Source organism: Bombyx mori, chromosome 8 (assembly GCF_030269925.1).
Source record: "Bombyx mori chromosome 8, ASM3026992v2".
Classification (NCBI taxonomy): Eukaryota; Metazoa; Arthropoda; class Insecta; order Lepidoptera; family Bombycidae; genus Bombyx; species Bombyx mori.
This window is the reverse complement of record NC_085114.1, coordinates 7,346,726-7,368,045: the sequence shown is the minus strand read 5'-3', so window position 1 is coordinate 7,368,045 and position 21,320 is coordinate 7,346,726. Positions and strand designations below refer to the sequence as shown.

General features: G+C 35.2%; 4 protein-coding genes across 8 annotated transcripts in view; 2 read left to right on the top strand and 2 right to left on the bottom strand.

The window, feature by feature from the left end:
• Positions 1-2,380: 2,380 nt before the first annotated feature.
• On the bottom strand, positions 2,381-4,675 carry LOC732995 (NADH-ubiquinone oxidoreductase Fe-S protein 7). Of its 2 annotated transcripts, none has more exon segments than NM_001046991.2 (4): positions 2,381-2,683; positions 3,161-3,349; positions 3,924-4,232; positions 4,401-4,481. In NM_001046991.2, coding segments are annotated over 3 exon segments (633 nt in total). In that variant the 5' UTR covers positions 4,229-4,232; positions 4,401-4,481; the 3' UTR covers positions 2,381-2,544.
• Positions 4,676-5,955: 1,280 nt separating this feature from the next.
• On the top strand, positions 5,956-15,541 carry LOC101746448 (cell cycle checkpoint protein RAD17). Of its 3 annotated transcripts, none has more exons than XM_012695563.4 (10): positions 5,956-6,339; positions 6,431-6,535; positions 7,226-7,517; positions 7,637-7,802; positions 7,995-8,123; positions 9,778-9,959; positions 14,041-14,193; positions 14,462-14,652; positions 14,803-14,924; positions 15,392-15,541. In XM_012695563.4, the coding sequence occupies exons 1-10, from the start codon at positions 6,328-6,330 to the stop codon at positions 15,498-15,500; spliced, it is 1,461 nt and encodes a 486-aa protein (XP_012551017.1). In that variant the 5' UTR covers positions 5,956-6,327; the 3' UTR covers positions 15,501-15,541. The 3 variants fall into 3 exon arrangements, with proteins under 3 accessions (XP_012551017.1, XP_004932109.1, XP_021207569.1); XM_004932052.5 differs by having other exon boundaries at positions 14,459-14,652; XM_021351894.3 differs by lacking the exon at positions 5,956-6,339 and having other exon boundaries at positions 6,429-6,515; positions 14,459-14,652.
• The window catches only part of LOC101745690 (LDLR chaperone boca), a 180,062-nt gene continuing 167,846 nt past the window's right edge, over positions 9,105-21,320 (top strand). The window contains exon 1 of the mRNA XM_062669716.1: positions 9,105-9,115. The gene's annotated coding sequence lies outside the window, so the exon portion shown is untranslated. The remainder of the gene's footprint in view (positions 9,116-21,320) is intronic.
• On the bottom strand, positions 15,529-20,172 carry LOC692840 (ribonucleic acid binding protein S1). Of its 2 annotated transcripts, XM_062669553.1 has the most exons (8): positions 20,001-20,172; positions 19,805-19,915; positions 19,404-19,538; positions 18,013-18,159; positions 17,677-17,918; positions 17,052-17,169; positions 16,272-16,373; positions 15,529-15,678 (listed from the first exon to the last, which is right to left on the bottom strand). In XM_062669553.1, coding segments are annotated over exons 1-8 (903 nt in total). In that variant the 5' UTR covers positions 20,003-20,172; the 3' UTR covers positions 15,529-15,632.

Sequence of the window (21,320 nt, the reverse complement as noted above, 5' to 3'; positions counted from 1 at the left end):
AAAGAGGATAGTGACATTTAAAAGTTATGAAATGTGCTATCAGTTAGATTCTGTTAGATCCTTGTAAATATTTAACACTGGTAACCATTAAAAAACTATCCTTTTACGGATAATTACAACATCGAAATTTTTAAAGGCCTTCGGGCATCGACCTTTATCGGTCGTTGAAGTAGTAAATGTGCTAGGGTTGTCACCAAAAATGGTACAAGTATTTTAATTTCGCCGATAACAGCTATCGTTCTTTAAAACTAAATCAATAGAGTTGCACATACAAATAAAACAAAAGATAGGTTGTCTACGTTTTATCAGGTTGACAGGTGTTTAGTAAACAAGTAAGTTAAAACAACAAAATTACCATGGTGGATTTTCCATAACACATTTGCCGACTACCTGTATCGATTGATCACAATTACGACTATGCTGGTATTCAAACCAACCTATTTTCTTAGGTGATTACAGACGACATTACAGGTGGTAGGACCTCTTGTGAGTCCACGCGGGTAGGTACCACCACTCTGCCTGTTTCTGCCGTGAAGCAGTAATGCGTTTCGATTTAAGGGTGGGGAGGCCGTTGTAATTATACTTGAAACCTTAGAACTTATATCTCAAGGTGGGTGGCGCGTGCGAGAGGCCGCCGCTCAGCCCTCGTAGGGACTATCGAGTGCCGGGTGCGGGGGCTCCCGGCACTCGACTGTTGGTCCGGTGGTGAAGCGGTGCAAGGTGGCTCCTGTGCGCCGCTCACGGTGTGTCGCCCGAGACGAGGTTCTACGGGATTTTCCCGGGGATGAAATCCCGTCTTAACATTGGTACGGGTACCGCCTAAGGCGAGACTTTCGGCGCGCATCGCGGTACCGTAAGTTTCGTGTAGTCGGTGTGGTGGAGCTCGATGGGGTTTAGTCGGTAGTCGTTCTGCGGGGCAAGTGCTTCGCGCGCCTTTTTCAAGGCGTAGTCTCCTGTGAGAAATTGGGGGAGGTGAAGGACCTCGGCCCTTCTCTTCTCCCCTTCTTCCTCTCAGGAGGCGCCGGAGTCCGACATAACCCGGTTCGTTACCCCCCTCGACCGGGTATCCGTAAATGGATTCCCCAGCGTTAAAAAAAAAAAAAAAAAAAAAAAAAAAAAAAAAAAAAAAAAAAAAAAAAAAAAAAAAAAAAAAAAAAAAAAAAAAAAAAAAAAAAAGGTGGGTGGCGTGGCGATCTCGTCGTTTTTTTTTTTATTGCTTAGATGTGTGGACGAGCTCACAGCCCACCTGGTGTTAAGTGGTTACAAGAGCCCATAGATATCTACAACGTAAATGCGCCACCCACATTGAGATATAAGTTCTACGGTCTCAGTATAGTCACAACGGCTGCCCCACCCTTCAAACCGAAACGCATTACTGCTTCACGCCAGAAATAGGCAAGGTGGTAGTACCCACCAACGCAGATTCACAAGAGGTCCTACCACCAGTAATTACGCAAATTATAATTTTGCGGGTTTGATTTTTATTACACGATGTTATTCCTTCACCGTGGAAGTCAATCGTGAACATTTGTTAAGTACGTATTTCATTAGAAAAATTGGTATCCGCCTGCGGGATTCGAGCACCGGTGCATCGCTAGATACGAATGCACCGGACGTCTTATCCTTTAGGCCACGACGACTTCAAAAAAGGCGTTTCGTTCAAAGGCGAAATAATAACATTGTTACGAAAATAAAAAAATTTAAATTTGCGTAATTTATGGTGAGATGTAACGATCGAACGATAAGGCTTGGAACGATCCTTACTGATGCTGTCACAAAACAGTCACCTTGCACTGCCCTTGGAAAGATTAGACAGCCGTTAACAAAACAACGGAACATTCGATCTGATGCTCAAGGTGAGTTGGCGGGGGCATACTGTATTGTCCAAGTTCGGGGAACCACTTAACACCAGATGGATTGTTCGCTATTATAAGCTTGAGTAATAATTCAGTGTGTCAGAAAAGATGTAGAGTGAACGTTTTTCAAAAATAAGTATCACTTAATTCCTCCAAATTCATAAATTCATTAAAAAGGTTTTTATGGAATTTAGGGATTGCTGCAGACTAGATGTATCCAGCTTACCAGGACACAGGGCATTACAACTATAATCCTGTTTATACTATATTAATTAGTTAATTTAAGGGAATTTTCTATCTAGTCTTAAATTTTATACAATTGCCAACCTACCATTAGGCAAAAATTTACTTGGATTACCAAGTAAAATTGTTACTTAATGGTAGATTGGCAATTTTACTTGGTAATCCAAGTAAATTGTTATCTAATGCTAAATTATCTGTAACTGTAATTATGGTAAAAAATTATTACATTTTTACTTCAATAATCTTAACACTTATTATAATAAAATTATAGAAAAGACTGTCAGTACCATATTGTATTCGGTAAAAACAACTAACACCACTACAATAAAAAAGATTTAATGCTTGTACTATGAGTATACCTAATAATTTATTATTAAACTGAAATTAACTAACAACATATATGTAATTAACATGATTTTATTCACATAAACTATAATCGGATCAATTAGTTCCTATACCACACTTGAATAGTTTTCATTCTCTTGATTTTTTTTTGTAGTTGCAGTACACCATATAGTAAAGCTTCAGCTGTAGGTGGACATCCGGGTACATATATGTCAACTGGTACAATACGATCGCATCCTCTGAAAATAAGATTTTGAATCATATTTCATATTTCAAATTACAAACTGCAAAAAAAAACACTAAGCACAGCAAAAACACTTTTTAAGATTTAAAAGCAGCTATTCTTCTTTTTGCTTTTTCTGAAAGTCATTATTTCATTATTTTCTTCTATCAGCAAAGTCAAAATCATTATTTTCTTCTGTCAGTAAGAAATTTCATAAATATCAAGCCATAATCAAAAGCTTTTAAATAAAAATTTAAATGCACTTTACAGGTAACATTTTATTTAGATAAGGAGATTGACAAGACACTGATACTACTCAAACTGACAAACAATTTTCTAACAACGAATGAAAGACACTCGATAAAGGTATCTTCCACAGACTGATCCATCACACATGTATAATGTATAATATTGATACAAACCTGGTTATTTGAAATTATATTCAAATATTGGTTGTAAATTTAAAAATAGGTTTTTTTTATAATGCACATACCTTACGACAGAGTATGAATAGTGGTAATAGCCACCTCCATTAGCACAACTACCCATTGAAATAACCCATCTAGGATCAGGCATTTGGTCGTACACTTTCCTCAAAGCTGGAGCCATTTTGTTTGTTAAAGTTCCTGCTACAATCATTACATCAGACTGACGGGGAGATGCTCGGAATACTACGCCATATCTGTGAAGCAGAAGCATTTTCAAATGTAAAAAAAATGAATTTCACATAGTTGGTTACTTTAAGAGACATGTCAATGTCTAAAATTCATTGCAGAGAATTATGAGCAATATTAGTTGTATCATAAATTGCTTAAAAACTACTTGCAGGGTAGAACCATTAACTATATTGGATATGTAAAGAAATCATCAATTAACTTGACTAGAAAGAGGCTTTTCACCTTCTTACAAATAAATCCATACCATATAACATTGCATTCACTTGATTACTTTTAAACTACACAATTGTGCAAAAAGTTTTTACTTTTGTCGCCACAGGTAAATTAAAACCATATGATTTATATATATAAAATTTGAAAAACAAATATGTAGGTAGGTGATGTTTTTTATCTTTTTTTAAATAAGTGGCCACAATAATTGTGAGTAGTGACAGTAGTATGTAGAGAAAATTTTAAACATGTAACTATCTAAAATCCTTGGAATTTTACGAACATATTTTAGTGATATGTTCAATTTTCTTGATGAATATAAGTTTTTGAAGAATATTTAGAGAATAATTCATAAATTTAAATAATTACCGGTCCATATCATAGCGAGGTGCAGCAATATGCATCATCTCTACAGCGCAGCAAGCTAGACCAAAGGTCATGGGCCAAAGGGAACCTTTCCTCCCCCAATTCAATAAGTCATCAAGTCGAGCCACAGCCATCTCTGCCATATTACTAGCATCTTGGAAGGGTGAGTATGGTCGTTTCTCAGTAGGATTCGGTGCAGGTAAATGAGTATCACGTATTTGACTAACAACAGGTGTAAAGACACCCTTTTTCATAAATGAAAGCACTGTATTAGGAGAAGTGGCCCCCAAAGCCTTGATAGCTTGCATTATGCTGAAAATTAAAACAAATTTTGTCACAACAATAATATTCGCGATTACAGATTGAACAGCTGATGGTTAGGTTTTTTGTAGTTTTACGAAGATTTATGCAACACAAGAAACACAGTTACTTATTTAAATACTAATTATAATAAAGGACATAAGTACGCAGTTTATTCACCTCAACAATATAAATATTATTTAATTTTAATTATTTTACGTAACTTAAAAATGAACTAGGCATAGATTATTCTTACTTGATTCTTGGTGAACCGGCAAAGGGAACATAGTTCATACCACCAAGTTTTTATAAAATTTCAAAGCTATGAAACAATTACATGATACAAACATAATTAGATGTAATTGAATCAGAAAAGATGAAAACAAAATTACATCTTAAATAAAAAAATAAAAATAAAATACATCTTAGTAATATTGAAGGAATAGCTGATGTATTAAAAATCTTAGTAGCCTTTTCGACAAAATATAAAAAAATATTTAAGATGTCTATGATTGTCTGAAACGAGCCGTGTCCATCCGTTCAGTTCTATTTCATCAAACTTGTACTTTCAGGACGTTTTGGCGGGAACGCGAGGAGTGAACTTGTGTGATTTGTTTTATTTTGTCTAATTAGAGTTTCTTCAGGTTTAAATGTGTAGTAAACCACCGTTACTAACAAGAACAGCAATAGAAGCCTATGGAATTGGGAATAAGTGTTTAGTTGAAATAGCGAAACAATTTAATATAGTCGGTTTTGCACAGACATGTAACAAGAACAATGAAATCTCAAGGTGGACAAAAATGGCTAAGTAATACATAATAAAATATATTAATATTTATTCAGAGTGGGGGTATCCACTTCATTAATCCATGGAATAACCGACACACCTAATCTCTTAACCCAGATAAAAAATATCAGCCCCTAAGTACTTACCAAGAACGAAGAAATATAAATCGTTTATAAGAAAGCCCGCTCGTTCGATTAGGTGCTTACTCTCCTTTAAACAGAATCTTTTGAGACTACAATAATGTCCACGATATACGCGGTAGTGCGGTCTCCGTCAATGTTCATTAGGAGTTGTCCAATTGCGCTGAACTAATTTTAATTAATGAAATAGATGTTTTCTAATTGTCTCACAACTTACAGGAAAAATCTGTCACGGGTCATTTCCCAAGTAAATATAAATTAATCATAAGTGATTAAATGTAATCCAGTTATATATATATATATATATATATAACTATATATATATATATATAATAATATATATTAATTATTATTATTGTCAATGCACTGTCGATTGCAATTTGCACCTATAATTGAGGTAACATCTGCCATATACTTTTGTCAGTTTTTCAATGTTTTTTACTGACGATCACTTTGTTGGTGCAACTAAATAAATTAATTAATTAATTAAAGCCAAGTAGTGCCATCCAGTAGTCTCTATTATCACAAATTTCGTCCCCATTAACCGCAATTTTTGGGTAAATAGGGAGAACACCTATTTTTGCTTTTTTTGCTTAAACTGGAATACTAGTTGCATAGTTTTAAAATTGGATAACAAAGATACCCTCAAGACTCAATTATTTTTATCCTTTATAGTATTTTATACATCAACAACTACCTTAAAATTGTTCATCAATTTGTAATTTGTCCCTAATCACCCCCTTATTTCCTACCTAAGCTGGTAGCCTTGAGAGGCTATTCCGGCGTAACCTTAACTAGTAGGTGAGCTCACGGGGCTCAAACCTGATGACGTTGCTAACACGAACCCTAGCAAGAGCCGTGCTTCGCAGAATCTACCACCGGATCGGAAACGCGATCCACTCAGAAGATCCGGCGAGAAACTCAGTGGGCTGTGTCCGAGGGTAATCACCCCGTTTTACCGGGACCTATAAAGTCTAAAGTCTCAAATATTAAGTGTATAGTCTATGATAGCTGTACGGGCCGAGATCCCTTTTCTTTTCCTAAAAAGGATAAATTGTACCAAAAAAAGTCTATGATAAAGTGTGCTATCTATGGCTGTACCGACCTACTGACAGAAAGGAAGGAACACGCATTAAATTCAAATTGATTCAAAATATTATCATTGAGTAGGAGAATTAAAATGCTAAAAAAGGTACATAACCTTTTTTTAAATCATAAATGTTATAGTATTAATTAAATTTTATGGCAAGGGATAATTTACAATTCTTAAAATTATATTGCAGCATAAGACCTGGTTTAAACCAATGTTTGATTTTGATGAAACTGAGCCTCCACCGCAGAAGCTTAAAAGTGATGTAAACAAACAAGGTACGAGTTCACCAGCCAAGGTAAATTTTGAATATTGTTTTTAATTTAATTATCATTTAGTATTTAAAAAAAAAAAAATTATATTTACAGATTATAAGTCTATTTTTAATCTACTAATTTTATAGGCAGATAGTACCTATGTACCTGATAAATACAGGATAATATATAATTACAGGATAATATATAATTAGGAATCCTAACGTTATTGGAATGTGCTCATCATTCTATCAGATTTAAAAAACTGCAAGGACAAAAGAGAATAATATTGTAAGGCATTAATTTTCGTCTTGGTATAAAATTTGTACAACTGGATATTCTCAAACCAACAACAAAGCTTATTTTCATAACATTATCACATATGGTGCTCTAGGACTAGAAAAATGGATTTTGCATTGTTCTCCTGTAATTACCATTGACACAGGTACGCACGACTGTCTATTTCTGTGGTGAAGAGATGCGTTTCAGTTTTAGGTATTAGACGTTGCAATTGAGACTTAGACCTCATTTCTCAAGGTTGCTGGCATAGACACACAATGATGCCTATTGGTTCAGGTAACCACTTAACACCACTGAGGCCACGAGATCAAACACCTGTCTCTACAAAAAAATCTAGACACTTTATGGACTGGTAAAATACTTAAAACTATACAGTATAATAATGAAAATGAATTGTGTTAGAATGTTGATTAAAAAAATATCAAATATTTCAGTTTTCAAAATCGAACACTATTAAACCAATGATTTTTAATATCATTGATCAAAACCACATTCGGAATTTTGATCCGGTCAATATCAATGACTTGGCCATACACAATAAAAAGGTTCAAGAAGTTGAAGATTGGATATTAGGTAACATAAAGAAGAATACAAGTGAAATGTTGCTCCTTACTGGACCAGTCGGCTGCGGCAAGAGTGTTACAGTGCTGATTATAGCTAAAAAACATAATGTAAAAATTACAGAGTGGATTACACCTATTGATATTGAATTCCCTAATGATAATGGTATGCAAATATCAATATTTTATAAAGCTTTCTCTTACTGCTTTGACCAATAAATGCATAACAGAAACTTTGAAGTTACCTGTTACTATCTGCTTTATCACAAAGTAATTAAATTCCAGGAGAGTTTGAATTTAAAGTTAAACAATCTACTCAATTTTTGGATTTTATTTTAAATGCAGCCAACTTTACTTCACTGCTTGATAATAATGACAGAAAACTGGTGTTAGTAGAAGATTTCCCAAACACCTTTATGAGAACCCCTTCAGAATTAGTTTATGTATTACAGTAAGTGAAATTTACTATTTGCAGATTGCCCTTAACAATGAAATATTTTTATAGATGTTCTTATTTATGGATATTGTTCATGAAAGATGTTATGTCAAGATTTTTGCAAAGTATTATAGCAATACTCAATTTACATTAGTCTGAAATAATATTACTATACTTACTTAATTGTTTAATTAAAACAACTTTCAGACAATACAAACAGAGGGCAAAATCGCCAATTGTTTTCATTTGTTCTGAATCAAGTACAGACAAAAAGACCACCAGTGGAAACTTATTTAGTGATCAACTGAAGAGCCAACTGAATATTCATCATATTAGGTAATTACCAAACATGCAACTTATTAGGAAATTCAAATTAAAAAAAAAGTTATACAGAACTAAAAAAAAAGGAAGGTATATTATTTTAAAGATCGGTGTTTCATCCAATTTATGAAGCTGTTTTTAAAAAAGATATGTTAGAGGTGGCCTTTGCCAGTTAGCAATTTGAGCATACTATATTGTAGGAATATAATAATTGACGTATTGTTTGAAATTTTAACAATCACAATCATAGGTCATAATTAAAAGAGTTTATTTGTATTGAATCTACTGAGTGTTTCGACGGATCCTCTCAGTGAGTCGCAGTTCTGATATGGGTGGTCGATTCTGCGAAACAGTGCTCTTGGTACGGCAAGTGTTAGCAAATATAGTCAGGCGGAACCCGTAAATTTTTATTATTGCGTTATTTGGTCATTTAATTTGTATACTTACTATAATTAAATAATTGTTTGATTTATACCTTGACAATATATTCTTTGAAAAGATACTTCAACGATTTTTGGACAATTCTTGATATATTGGTGCGGCCCAAGGGGAAATGTATGCTGTGGACACATGATGTCCGTCATGGCGTTCAACGAGTTATTAACAAATGGGAGTTATAATATAAAGTTGCCTGTTTTAATGGAGTGACATCTATAATGAAATCTAGATCAGACCATAATTATTAAATTGTTTTCTGAGAAATATTATAAATAAAAATAATGTATTTCGACGTGAATCTAACGAGGTAATAGTGCGTTCGGACGGACTAAATAACGCACTGCCCTTAATCGATTTTACGAAAAAGACCAACCACTAATTTACAACAAATTGAGGAAAGAGATATGGCCCAAATGATTTCACTGATGTGCACAGACAAACTTTCGGCAGCGACTTGGTAGTGTCTCTGGTATTACCGACGTCCACGAGTAACACAGTAACCACTTAACGTCAGTTGGGGCCTATGTTTCTCTGTCTACAAAGACAATAAACAAAATGGAAGCGTTTAAATTTGTTTGCCTTTGTAATTCGAAGTAAGTACAGAAACAAGGATTTGGAACCCAAAAGAGAGAAATAGTAGCTTGTCTATACACTGACAAGATAGCGCACTGGTTCCCAGAACAATCACTGGAACAATACTATGTGGCGAAACTGACGAAAAGTTATGGTTATTATATACCTATTTATTTTGTGTTGTAATCCATCTATTTGACATCAATAACACAATATTTTTGTCAAGAACTTTGCATAATTAAATTGCGTTTAGGACATAAAATACAAATACAAACTTATTGTTAACTAGCGACCCGCGCCCGCTTCGCTTCGGAAACATTAAATTTTATTATTGATAGCCGAGTCCCGCGATGTTACCTGCGGTTATTGTCGTACCGCGGGTGAAGCCGCGGGGCGAAGCTAGTCTAAAAAAGTAGCCTAAGTTACTCCTTATATCATCAGCTACCTATCAGTGAAAGTCCTGTCAAAATCGGTCCAGCCATTCCAGAAATTAGCCGGAACAAACAGACAGACAGACAAAAATTGTAAAGAATGTTATTTTGGTGTATGTACCGTATATATATTCATATGCATCTATTAAATAGAGGCTATTTCAATATTACAAACAGACTCCAATTTTATTTACATGTATAGATAATATATTTTTATTTTTTATTAGTTTTAATGGTGTTTCGACAACCGGCTTACGGTCTGCATTAAAACGAATGGCAGAGATAATAAGTAAAAAGTACAAATCAATGTACAATGCTCCTACAAGTGACCTGATTGAATGTGTTGTCAACTCTTCAGCAGGCGACGTCAGGTCAGCCGTAACAAATTTGCATTTTGCATGTTTAAAAGGTATGATTATAAATCAAATTTATTTTAGCATCAAGTAATTTATATGATCTGACATAACATACAGGACTGTCTGACAGGACATACGTCCTGGCTCGACTGTACATGGCACAGATTAACCTCACATACTTACCAGGTATACCTTTCTCATTCAATGCCCACCACAAAACTGCTCTAGGTACTCGGTCGTACGCTTTCTCTAGATCAACGAACACCATATGCAGATTCCTGTGCACGTCGCGATGTTTTTCGCACACTTGGCGGAGTGCAAATATGGCGTCCGTTGTCCCGCGACCAGGCATGAACCCGAACTGGTTTTGGGTGATCTCACTTTCATCTCGCAATCGCTTTTCTATCACTTTCTCCCAAACTTTCATACTATGAGACATAAGCTTTATTCCCCGATAGCTGCCACAATCTTGCACATCCCCTTTATTTTTGTATATGGGCACCAGCGTACTGATGCTCCATTCCGTAGGGATCACTTCTTCTTGCAGCAGCTTATTGAAGAATAAAGTCAGCCACTTATATCCGTCTTCTCCCAGTATCTTCCATACTTCCACTGGTATACCGTCTGGTCCTTCCGATTTTCCGCTTTTCATACTTCTCACTGCTTCTCTAACTTCATACATACTAATCTCATTCACAAGTCCGACGTTCTCTGGCTTCCTATTAATCACTCTATTCCAGTCGTTCTCCTCATTCATTAATTTTTCAAAATATATCTTCCAGCGCTCTTTTATTTCGTCATCTCTCATTAAAACTTTACCTGTCTCATTTTTCATACATCTGACATGCTTAATATCTTTCGCTCTTTCTTCTCTAGCTCTTGTAATACGGTAAAGTTCCTTTTGTCCACGAGGTCCATCTAAAGCGGCATACAACCGTTTCTGAGCGTCAGACCTGGCTATAGCAACTGCTTTAGTGGCCTTTTTCTTACATTCTCTATACTCATTCTTCCTAGCTTGCCTCTCACTTTCATTACCTCTTTCTAGTTGCCACTTTTTGAATGCATTCTTCTTTTCTTTCAATTCTCTCTGTACATTCTCATTCCACCACCATGTATCCTTATCAATTATACCTTTCCCTTTTGATTCGCCGAGCACAGCCTTAGCTGTCTTCCTGACACTATTTGCCATTTCATCCCAACAATCATTCGCAGATTTCTCTTTCATATCCTTCATTTCCAAGATGTTTTCTATCATTATTTCCCTAAATCGACCAGCATACTCATCTGTCTCTAGCATACGCCATCTAATTTTTGGCGAGAGACGGTTTTTCCTCCTTAGGTACTTATAACTGATTGTAATATCCATTAGTAACAGTCTATGCTGCGTCACCAATGCTTCACCCGGCAGTACTTTGCAGTTTTTGACACATACCAACTTACTTCTCTTAATCAGAAAGTAGTCGATCTGTGTCGCGTGTTTACCACTCTTATAGGTGATAAGGTGTTCAGGCCGTTTCTGGAACCACGTATTCGCCACTGCCAGGTTAAAGGTGGTCGTAGCTTGGAGCAACTGGTCTCCATCATCATTACGATTGCCATACCCCCACCCTCCATGCACCCTTTCATAGCCCTCATTTGTAGCTCCTACATGTCCATTAAAATCACCTCCTATACAAATCTCTTCACTCTCTGGAATGCGAATCATAACACTATCAAAATCCTGCCAAAATTTCTCTTTCACGTCCTCCTTGCACCCGGACTGAGGCGCGTACACACTTATAACATTCAAAATAACACTTTCACAAACTATTTTTAGGGTTATTATCCTATCACTCGTTCTTATGACATGCGCCACACAATCTTTCAAATCCTTATCTAACACTACTCCCACGCCATTCCTTCTTCCATCACTTCCACTATAATACAGCTTATATCCTTCACCAATTTCTCTAGCTTTCGCTCCTTTCCACCTGGGTCTGTTATCCAAAGCGACGGTGAACTGGATCGTACTGTCAGGCACAGAATTGACGCAGGATGGATGAAATGGCGGCAGGTCACGGGCACCATATGTGACTCGCACATCCCTCTTCCCCTAAAAGGGAAGATATATAAGACCTTAATAAGGCCTGCCGTCTTGTATGGATCAGCGTGTTGGACAACGAAAGTGGCGGATGAAAGGCGATTGCACGCAGCAGAGATGCGAATGTTGCGATGGATGTGTGGAGTAACGAGAATGGATAGAATACGGAATGAATATGTTAGAGGAAGTCTGAAAGTGGCACCTGTGACTGAGAAGCTGAGGAGTGCACGTTTGGGATGGTATGGACATGTGATGAGACGGAATGAAAATGAGGTTGTTAAGAGAGTGTTAACTATGAATGTGGAAGGATTTAGAGGAAGAGGTAGACCTAAGAAGAAATGGATGGATTGTGTGAAAGACGATATGGGTAGGAGGGGAGTGAGCGAAGAAATGGTATATGATAGAAGAGTATGGAAGGAGAAAACATGTTGCGCCGACCCCAGGTGACTGGGAGAAGGGCAGGATAATGATGATAATTTATATGATCTAATTTCATCATAAATCTAACTTTATATTATATTGATAGTTATTATAAGCATACAATAATATGTATAATAACCGGCAAACTTCTTGAGCATTTGTTGACGTAGTGGGGGTAAGTTTGCGCATGGTACACTCACGTGCAAAAACATTACTTACTCTGCGTCATAATGCTATTAAATTATTAAAATCAACATATGTATTTATTTATATATTTATTAGAACATCAACAAAACCTATAGGTTAATAATTGTAATAATTTAATCTTGGGGTAAAATAGATATTCCTTCTATTAAGTCAAAACTAGAGCTGTTGCCAGGTCTTGGTTCAGTTAAAGCGAAGCTGGTATTTGTAATTTTTTTTTCGTTATCATAATCTTGACCATCATCATCATCACTGTTTTCATCACCCGAGTCGCTATCATCGTGATGAGTCGACATAGGGCTCATCGGCGTAGTTTACAACTCGGTCGATTCGGTCTTCTTTTTTGTCTATAATTAATTATTTTTTGAAGATATTCGATTCGTAGTAATCGAATGTTACTTTTTTCATTTACCAGCTTCCGATTATTTTCTGTTCTTTTTTTCCATCTGAAGCCTAGCTCTTTCATAATTCGTCGTAAGCTTCGTTCCGAGCCATTAAAATTTATATCTTCTTTAAATTCTTCGAAGCCTTTCTACGGTACGGAGTTTCGCTGCTTGTTATGTAGTTATTATGATTACATCTTTTTATTACAGATTGAACGAAACTATCCATTCCGGTAACTTTCTTCTTCCCTGATCTTTTCTTACCCGGAGTCCGAAACACGGCGAGCAAGCCAGAGCCTTTAGCTTCGTTAATAATGCACCTAACAGTACTCACTGATGTTTTTGTTGCTTCCGAAGTCTGTTTTAATTTTTCCATATCATTCTTCCCCTCTTTTATAATGAAGCAATATACGTCGTACACAAATTTTCTACCCTTTCTTTTAAGTACTACACCAGTTTGTCACGGCATAGTGTATGTTTTATAAAAAATCAACAAACACTCAACAAATAGCAATGGCAACAAAGTCCACAAGCAATTATAACAAATAACTTAACGATTAATAACGATAGACTTTCCACTGTACGCAAGCGTACTTTTGGGAGCAAGCGGAATGAGGGCGCGGTGCGGGACGCAAGGTTCGACTGATCTACCAATAACGCGCTCGATACGATTTCCCCTGCCGTCGCGCCTCACCCTCACCACCAAAGTGACCTAAAATTCGGTTCTGCGCAGTCAAGGTCATTTGCTCAAGAAGTTTGCCGATTACTATACAACTTACTCATTACGGATCCTCCCGATCCATTCACGAAGGGCTCGACGAGTGAATTAACACATAGACATAGCCCATTGAGATTCTCGCCGGATCTTCTCAGTGGGTCGCGTTTCCGATCTGGTGGTAGATTCTGCGAAGCACTGCTCTTGCTAGGGCCAGTGTTAGCAACACTCCCGATTAGAGCCCCGTAAGCTCACCTACACGTCAAGGAAAGCTGAAATAGCCTCTCAAGGCTATCAGCATAGGTAACAACTTAGCTTTAATATTCTTTTAGGTACTGATCAAAGTTTAGAAACCAGTATAATAACGGAAAAATACCAGAAAACTAAAACTAAGAAGAAAAAACCAAGTAGCAAATTTACTTCAATAGGAAAAGATCAAAGTATCAATATTCTTCATGGAGTTGGAAGAGTTTTAAATCCTAGAGGTAACAGATTTATTAATATTTAAAAGTTTAATGTAAGTGACACTAAAAGTTACCTGAAGCTCCTGTGTTGTAAAATATATACTGTGATGTTATTTAGTTATTTTAAAATTATAAATGTATATTTATTAAACACCTATAACATTTCAATTAAGGTTATGACACCTGTTGCAGAAACTGGGTTTTTGTATAATACATTTTATTCAAGCCCAACAAATATAAGACTAATGAGATAAAAATGAATGCTTTAAATACAAAACTTTTACAGTAGTTGTTGATGTTAACGGAAGAAGTCAATTTACACACTCTCCAAGAGAAATAGTAGAACAATTTATTTCTCAACCAAGCTCTTTTGTGAATTTTATTGAAGAAAACTACATGCCACATTTCTCAAATTCAGCTCAAATAGATAGAGCTGCTTCTACTCTTAGCGACGCTGTCTTCATGCTTGCGGAATGGAGGGTAGGTATCAATTTCATCATCATAATTCACGATGTGTTCGAAAATATTTTACTACCAACAATGATTTATTACATAATATTTACTTCTAAAACAAAGTATAAGAATTCTAAATGCAAAATTTTTATTTCAATTTTAAAATTATATTTATAGGAAAAAGTGTGTCAAGAATATGGGTTATATTGCGCAGTAGCTGGTCTAATGCTGGCTAACAAAGACCCTGTCTCAGCTTGGAATCCTGTACGTGGGCCTAAAAATATGAAAATCACTTACCCGTAAGTATTATAATACATTTCTTAGACGACTTACAAGCTTAATCAGTGGTGCAAAACCCGAAAATAATAATTTATTAAACATATTTATAGCTTATATTTTTTAAAAACTACTAAAAGTATTAAAATAAATTTACATAATAATAATAAATTATGTATATATTTTTTTATATTTTTCCCTAAACCTATCCCTAACCTTATTTAAGCTTTAGTACATGGATGGAGTTAGCATATGGATTCTTTCTATACGACGAACTTCATTAAACTTTCAACCTAATGCACCTTACGGGTAAAATTTTGAAAAACGTCATTAAAGATTGATTTATTATATTTTTAGATAGTACCAGGCATATCAAATTTTGTTCTAAATCTATTTCTGTAATGTGCTTACAATGGCAGTTAGGTTAGGTTACTCTTATATTCTATGTATTGTATTGTTTTTGTTAGTTTTTCATTAAATATTATTACAGGGTCCCTTCAGAATTGCAACTTTTAGAAGAAAATTATTTGTACAAAGGAAAAACTCTTGTTTCTGATTACCAAACCTTTTGTAAAATTATTAACAGTAATTATGATTAATGGTAAGAAAGGTATAATAAAGAAATGATTTAACATTAAAATACTGCTTTTCTTTATTAAAATAGACAACATAATGGCTTCTGTAATTTTTTTCTTAAATTGTATGATTTGTCTTCATTATAATTATGAATTTTAAAGATTTTGGGAATCCTTGGATTTAGGAGCAGGATCATTGGATCTGGTGATTAATGAAAGCAAATAATTAGAATATTGTTACAATTTATTAACAGAGGCAAATATGTCCTTTACAAATTCATCACACCACTTAGTCTACAGTTTATCTGCACCAAATCTCGCACTCAGTTCCATTTTTAAACTTTCATAACAAATTGTTTATCAGACTTTAAATAAATGTACATGCAACTTTAATACTTACCCGTTATCAACACATCTCTAAAATGTATTATTAGTTTTCTCATGAATTAGTACTTACCTGATACTTGAGAGACGTTACTTTTGTGTGTTTGCCTTTAATTTTTAGACAAAATGATAACATTTTGTGGTACTCCTGATACTTTACGATAGGGAAATGTGTAAACAACTATGTTTATACATTTTATGTTTTAGGATAGAGTTAGGTCATTACGAAAACTTGTTAGGGTATTCAAAGTAGGGGGAATTATAAACTGAACAAAATAAAAGCGAAATTAATACGTTAAGGTGTTTTAAAATTCAGTAATATGTCAGAGTGTGTGTGTATGTGCAATGATCGAGTGTTAAGATTGTGTGTCTATGAAAGTTGTGTCCTATCGTGAAGAGGATGAAGAAGACCTGGAGCGGCGTCGGCGGGTGGCAGGGCGCGGTGACCGGGACCGAGAGCGGCGCCGGCGCGGCGGTGAACGACGACGGACCGGAGGACTGCGTCGGCGATACCTACAGCCAACATACTTTATTGTTACACAACACATAACTTTATTGTTTCGTAGATGTGCCCTTCCTAGTTTTAATTTAACAACTCTCCGTTTTGAAAAGAACATATCGAGGATTGAAAGGCTATTTGGTTTAAGCAACATTTATCTTTATCTGGTATTAGTATTAACAGATCGATATTTTTAATTCATCTTCTATTATGTTTACTGAAATGGCTATCCTGTAAAGTTGCAGAAAACCAAAGTCTTGCATCCTTCGATGTTTCGTACTAGTAAAAAAAAGCAGCCGTACTCTTGCTATTTACAGGCTATTGCAGAATAGGTATATAAAAATTCAGTAAAAAAGCTTGTGCGCCGCGTCACATTTACTTTGATGGTGCTGTCTAGTTTTATTAAGGTTCTCACAATTGCACAAATACTTAATCATCAAACACATAACAAATATGACTGAGGATTAAAATGATTTAAGGCAACCTTTCGGAAAAACAAGTTGTGGTATTATATACATTGAAACGCAATCACGAATTTTCGTTTTGAAGGATAGAATAGCCAATCGACGAATGTAATTGACACTTCGATCTCGTATGTCAAACTGAAAAAAGGCATTCGTGTCGTGATATTTCGATGTGCTTCAATAGCCGCATAATATCGCCATGAGCTGGTTAACTAGTATAAATTGTACCTCGGTGGGGAATGACGGCGAGGTCCATGTCGAGGTGGTAGCGGTCGAGGCGACGATCTGCGCGGTCGTGACGGAACCAGCACAGGCGCCGCCGTTATCTCTTGTCCGTCGATCTGACCTAATATAGAAAAATTGCCTAATGTAGAAACAAGTCCTTCGCGAAAAACCTCTAAGCCGCAACAGGTACCTAGTTCAGTGATTCCGTAAGTGGCGCATGAAACTAAACTCTGCGCAGAGCCTTGTCTATAAAAAGAGAGTTCGACGAGAATCTTCTGCGTTTAGTGAAAATACTTTATCAGCCCCTATCGCCCCCTATCACCCTCTTGGGCCAAGGTCTAGAATCTGGGAGACATTTGTTATCTCCTGCCGCCATGTAGTCCGTTTGCGACCATGCCATGCTAATTTTCGTCACATCTTTACCGGTTTGTGCAAGTCAGACTGAATTTTTTTGGTGACCAATAAAGAATTAAAATCAACAAAAGCTCCATGGTAAAGATTTGAATTTGCAGACATAAAATAGAGAATTTGTTCCAGTGCATCCCCAACACATACTTAATATTAAACTTCCCTACAGGGAGAAAAATATTAAGGGTTAAAGTTAAAAGATAAGTGTTAAGTTGGTTACCCCCGTCCATGTGCTTCATAGCATTTTCTGCTTCATCAGCATTATTAAACTCAACATATGCGTATCCTCTTCCATTATGTGGGTGAAGTCGGTCCATAGGAAACTCAATTGATTTCACAGTACCATATGTCGAAAATATTTCATGGATGTGATCACGCGTTACATTTAAAGTCAGTCGTCCAATGTGGATACGAGTTGGTCGTGGTGGTGGTGAGCGTTCTCGCTTCTTACGTCCTGGAGATCTGAAGAGAAAAAAAGAAATTCTTATTATTATTTTACCAGGGGCCATAATATGGCGTATTAAGGCTATAATTTAAAATAATAACTGTTTTGTACCGTTCCTGTTTTTCCTTAATTTTAGCTTTGTCATTTGATAAAGGTAACACAGATTTTTTTTTTTCTCCTGTTGGTGATCTATCTCTAATCTTCTCCCGATCAGCATCACGACGATCTTTAAGTGGACTCTTGTTTGGTGAAATTGTTCTAAAAATAAAGAAAATGTATGGTCAGGTTAGCAATCTTAACATGCATGATGCCCAAACATAAAAAAAAAACATTTTAAAAGCTTTGATCAATTTCATTGACTTCAAATTATTATTTTATCAAATAGTGTTTCAATTCTGATTGTATTTTTTTCTCTTTTAATTAGTACTGTAATGATCATGAAATAAATTAATAATTTACTTGTGGCTTTCCGTCCCTGCATTATAAAGAAAACTATATATGAGTCAACTATTATCAAAGCCGGCAATGTGACTTTTGGATAATTATTGGTAAATCAGAAAACAAATTATTGACTTTGTATTCCATTGGCAGTCACAAAACTCTTCCGATCGACATCTTAGATAAATAACAGGTTAAGTATTAACCTTTATTTAATGCAGGTTTTGAACCGTATTCTTTGAAGAAGACGATTATATTCAAATCAATCTGTATTGACATATCAATAATTTTTTTTTGTCCAAATGCACAGATTGCCGCCTTTGATAATAGACGACTCATATATCAGGTTATTACATGAATATTATATTTCCTGAATCAGATATCATATTGTAGAAAAAAGAAGACCTATTATGGGCTTAGGAGTAATCACTTTCAGATTTCTACTAAATTATAGAAAATTAAATATTGTTTTAGTTAAATTAAGTACTGTTTAAATACCTACTGTTCAATATTGTTATTGATTGTTTCAATAACAACCTACCAGTGCAATATTTTTCCATTAGATGTGGATAGGATTGTGGCCATCTAGTGTTAATGGAGCCCTTACATATCACAATATTGATGCAGTCATTCACCTCGAAACATGAGATTGAAGAACTATAACTACGCCCTATTCCTTCAGTACAGAATGTATCATAACATATTTAGCTAACATATAAAGCAGATGGCTTTTTCTAAAAACCTGATTTGCTCTACATTTTGATGGTCTACTCAGCATATACTGTAACTTATTAAAGATCTATCTGACCTTCAACCTTATTGCAGGATTGTATGGAGTGCCCCCCATAATATTATCAAAATTTAACAAAATATGAACATCTATAATGAATTGGTGTTCGTTAGTCTCGCTAAAACTCGAGAACAGTTGGACTGATTTGGCTAATTTTGGTTTACGATGTCTGCCGGTTCAGCTAGTACTGAATAAAAACTTCGCTTTGGCTTAAGAAATTGCAGATTGTTTAATAATAATTATATTAATCCTTATCTTATAATTTTAAGCTTACTTTTTCTTAGGCCTTGAACGGCCATTGTTACTGCTGCTACTGCTAGATGAGCTGGATGATGAAGATGAACGTGATGAACTTCCTGAGCTACTGGATGATGACCGAGAGGATGACCTTGAAGAACTACTTGATGAACTGAAAATAGATTTAAATTATATTGGTTGAGAAAGTAACTCCCAGGATAAGGCTTATGTACTTTCATTATTTAGTTTGTACCAATAATCACTTCAGCAAGATATTAACAATTTGCGTGGGTTTTTTGTATCTATTTGGTTTTTCTAGTAGTGTATAGTAAGTTGACTATTTCTTATTATAACTTCCGTTGAAGAAAGAAAGCCCGCTTTTAACATAACCTCCAAAGAATTGTGTTACAAATCTTAATAATACATTAGTTGGGATACCTTCCACTACTATCACTGCTGCTGGAGCCTGAGTCACCTTTCTTTTTCTTGCTTTCTTTGGGTTTCTTCTTCTCTTTCTCAGCTGCAGGCAAAGGCGATTTATTTCTAGCCCTGGTATTGAAATGAAACATGTTAACGGGCCTCTCTAAATGTACAATAGTAGAATTTTTATAGAATAAGTTGAGGAAACACTTACATTTTCAACCTACTATGTTTTTATTTACGTTTCATGAATGTAAAACCTTAGTAAAACAATGTCGTCTTCGAAATCCGATAGCGTCATTTGCCGACCACGATCAGTTCATAGATAATATTAAGTGTATAATCTATGCATAGATATTATCTATGTTAATACAGATCAGTTGTCAATTACAGATTGTGTAGAAATTATTTAGTTTTTAAGGGATTTTATGACCTGGTAACTGAGACCTTTAAGGCATGTCTTATTTTAATTTATATTCATATTTTTATGAAAAATGATATTATGAAGTGAAATGAAATGAAGATGATTAATTTGACATTGACATCAATCAACTGGGATGAAATTAAATGAAATGAAATGAGATGATATGGGATGAAATATAATCTCAGTAAAATGGTGGTCATTTACTAAGACTTTTTCCGTGGACTTTTTGGAGGATCCTGAGAAGTTACGTCCAGCGGCTTTCTTTTATTTTCCCTCATTTATATTATGAGGGAAAATGAAAGATATTAAACAGTTAATAAACCACCATTATTACACATTTAAACCCGAAAAAACATTAAATAGACAAAATAAAATAAATCACACAACTTCACTCCTCGCGTTCCCGCCAAAAAGTCCTGTAGAAATTATATTTTTAGAGATTTTATGACCTGGTAACTGAGACCTTTAAGTCATATCTTATTTTAATGTATATTCTTAATTTTATGAAAAATGATATTATGGAGTGAAATGAAATGAAAATGATTAATTTGAGACATTAATCAACTGGGATGAAATTAAATGAGATGATATGAGATGAAATCTAATCTCAGTAAAATGGTGGTCATTTACTAAGATTTTTTCAATGGACTTTTTGGAGGATCCCGAGAAGTTACGTCCAGCGGCTTTGTTTCATTTTCCCACATTTGTGCACTTTCACAGATATTAAACGGTTAATAAACCACCATTATTACACATTTAAACCCGAAGAAACACTAAATAGACAAAATAAAACAAATCACACAACTTCACTCCTCGCATTCCCGCCAAAAAGTCCGTAGAAATTATAGAAAAATCCATAGAACAGTATGTACTGGTAAAACGGGGTGGTTAGGGACAAATTCCAACTTGATGAACAATTTTAAGGTAGTTGTTGATGTTTAAAATGCTATATCAGGATCAAAATGATTGAGTCTTGGGGGTATCTTTGTTATCCAATTTAAAGCTATGCAATTAGCATTCGAGTTTAAGCTAAGAAAGCAAAAATAGGTGCTATCCCTATTTACCCAGAAATTAGCTAGAGCTTGCACTCCTTGATTTTAATCAATTATT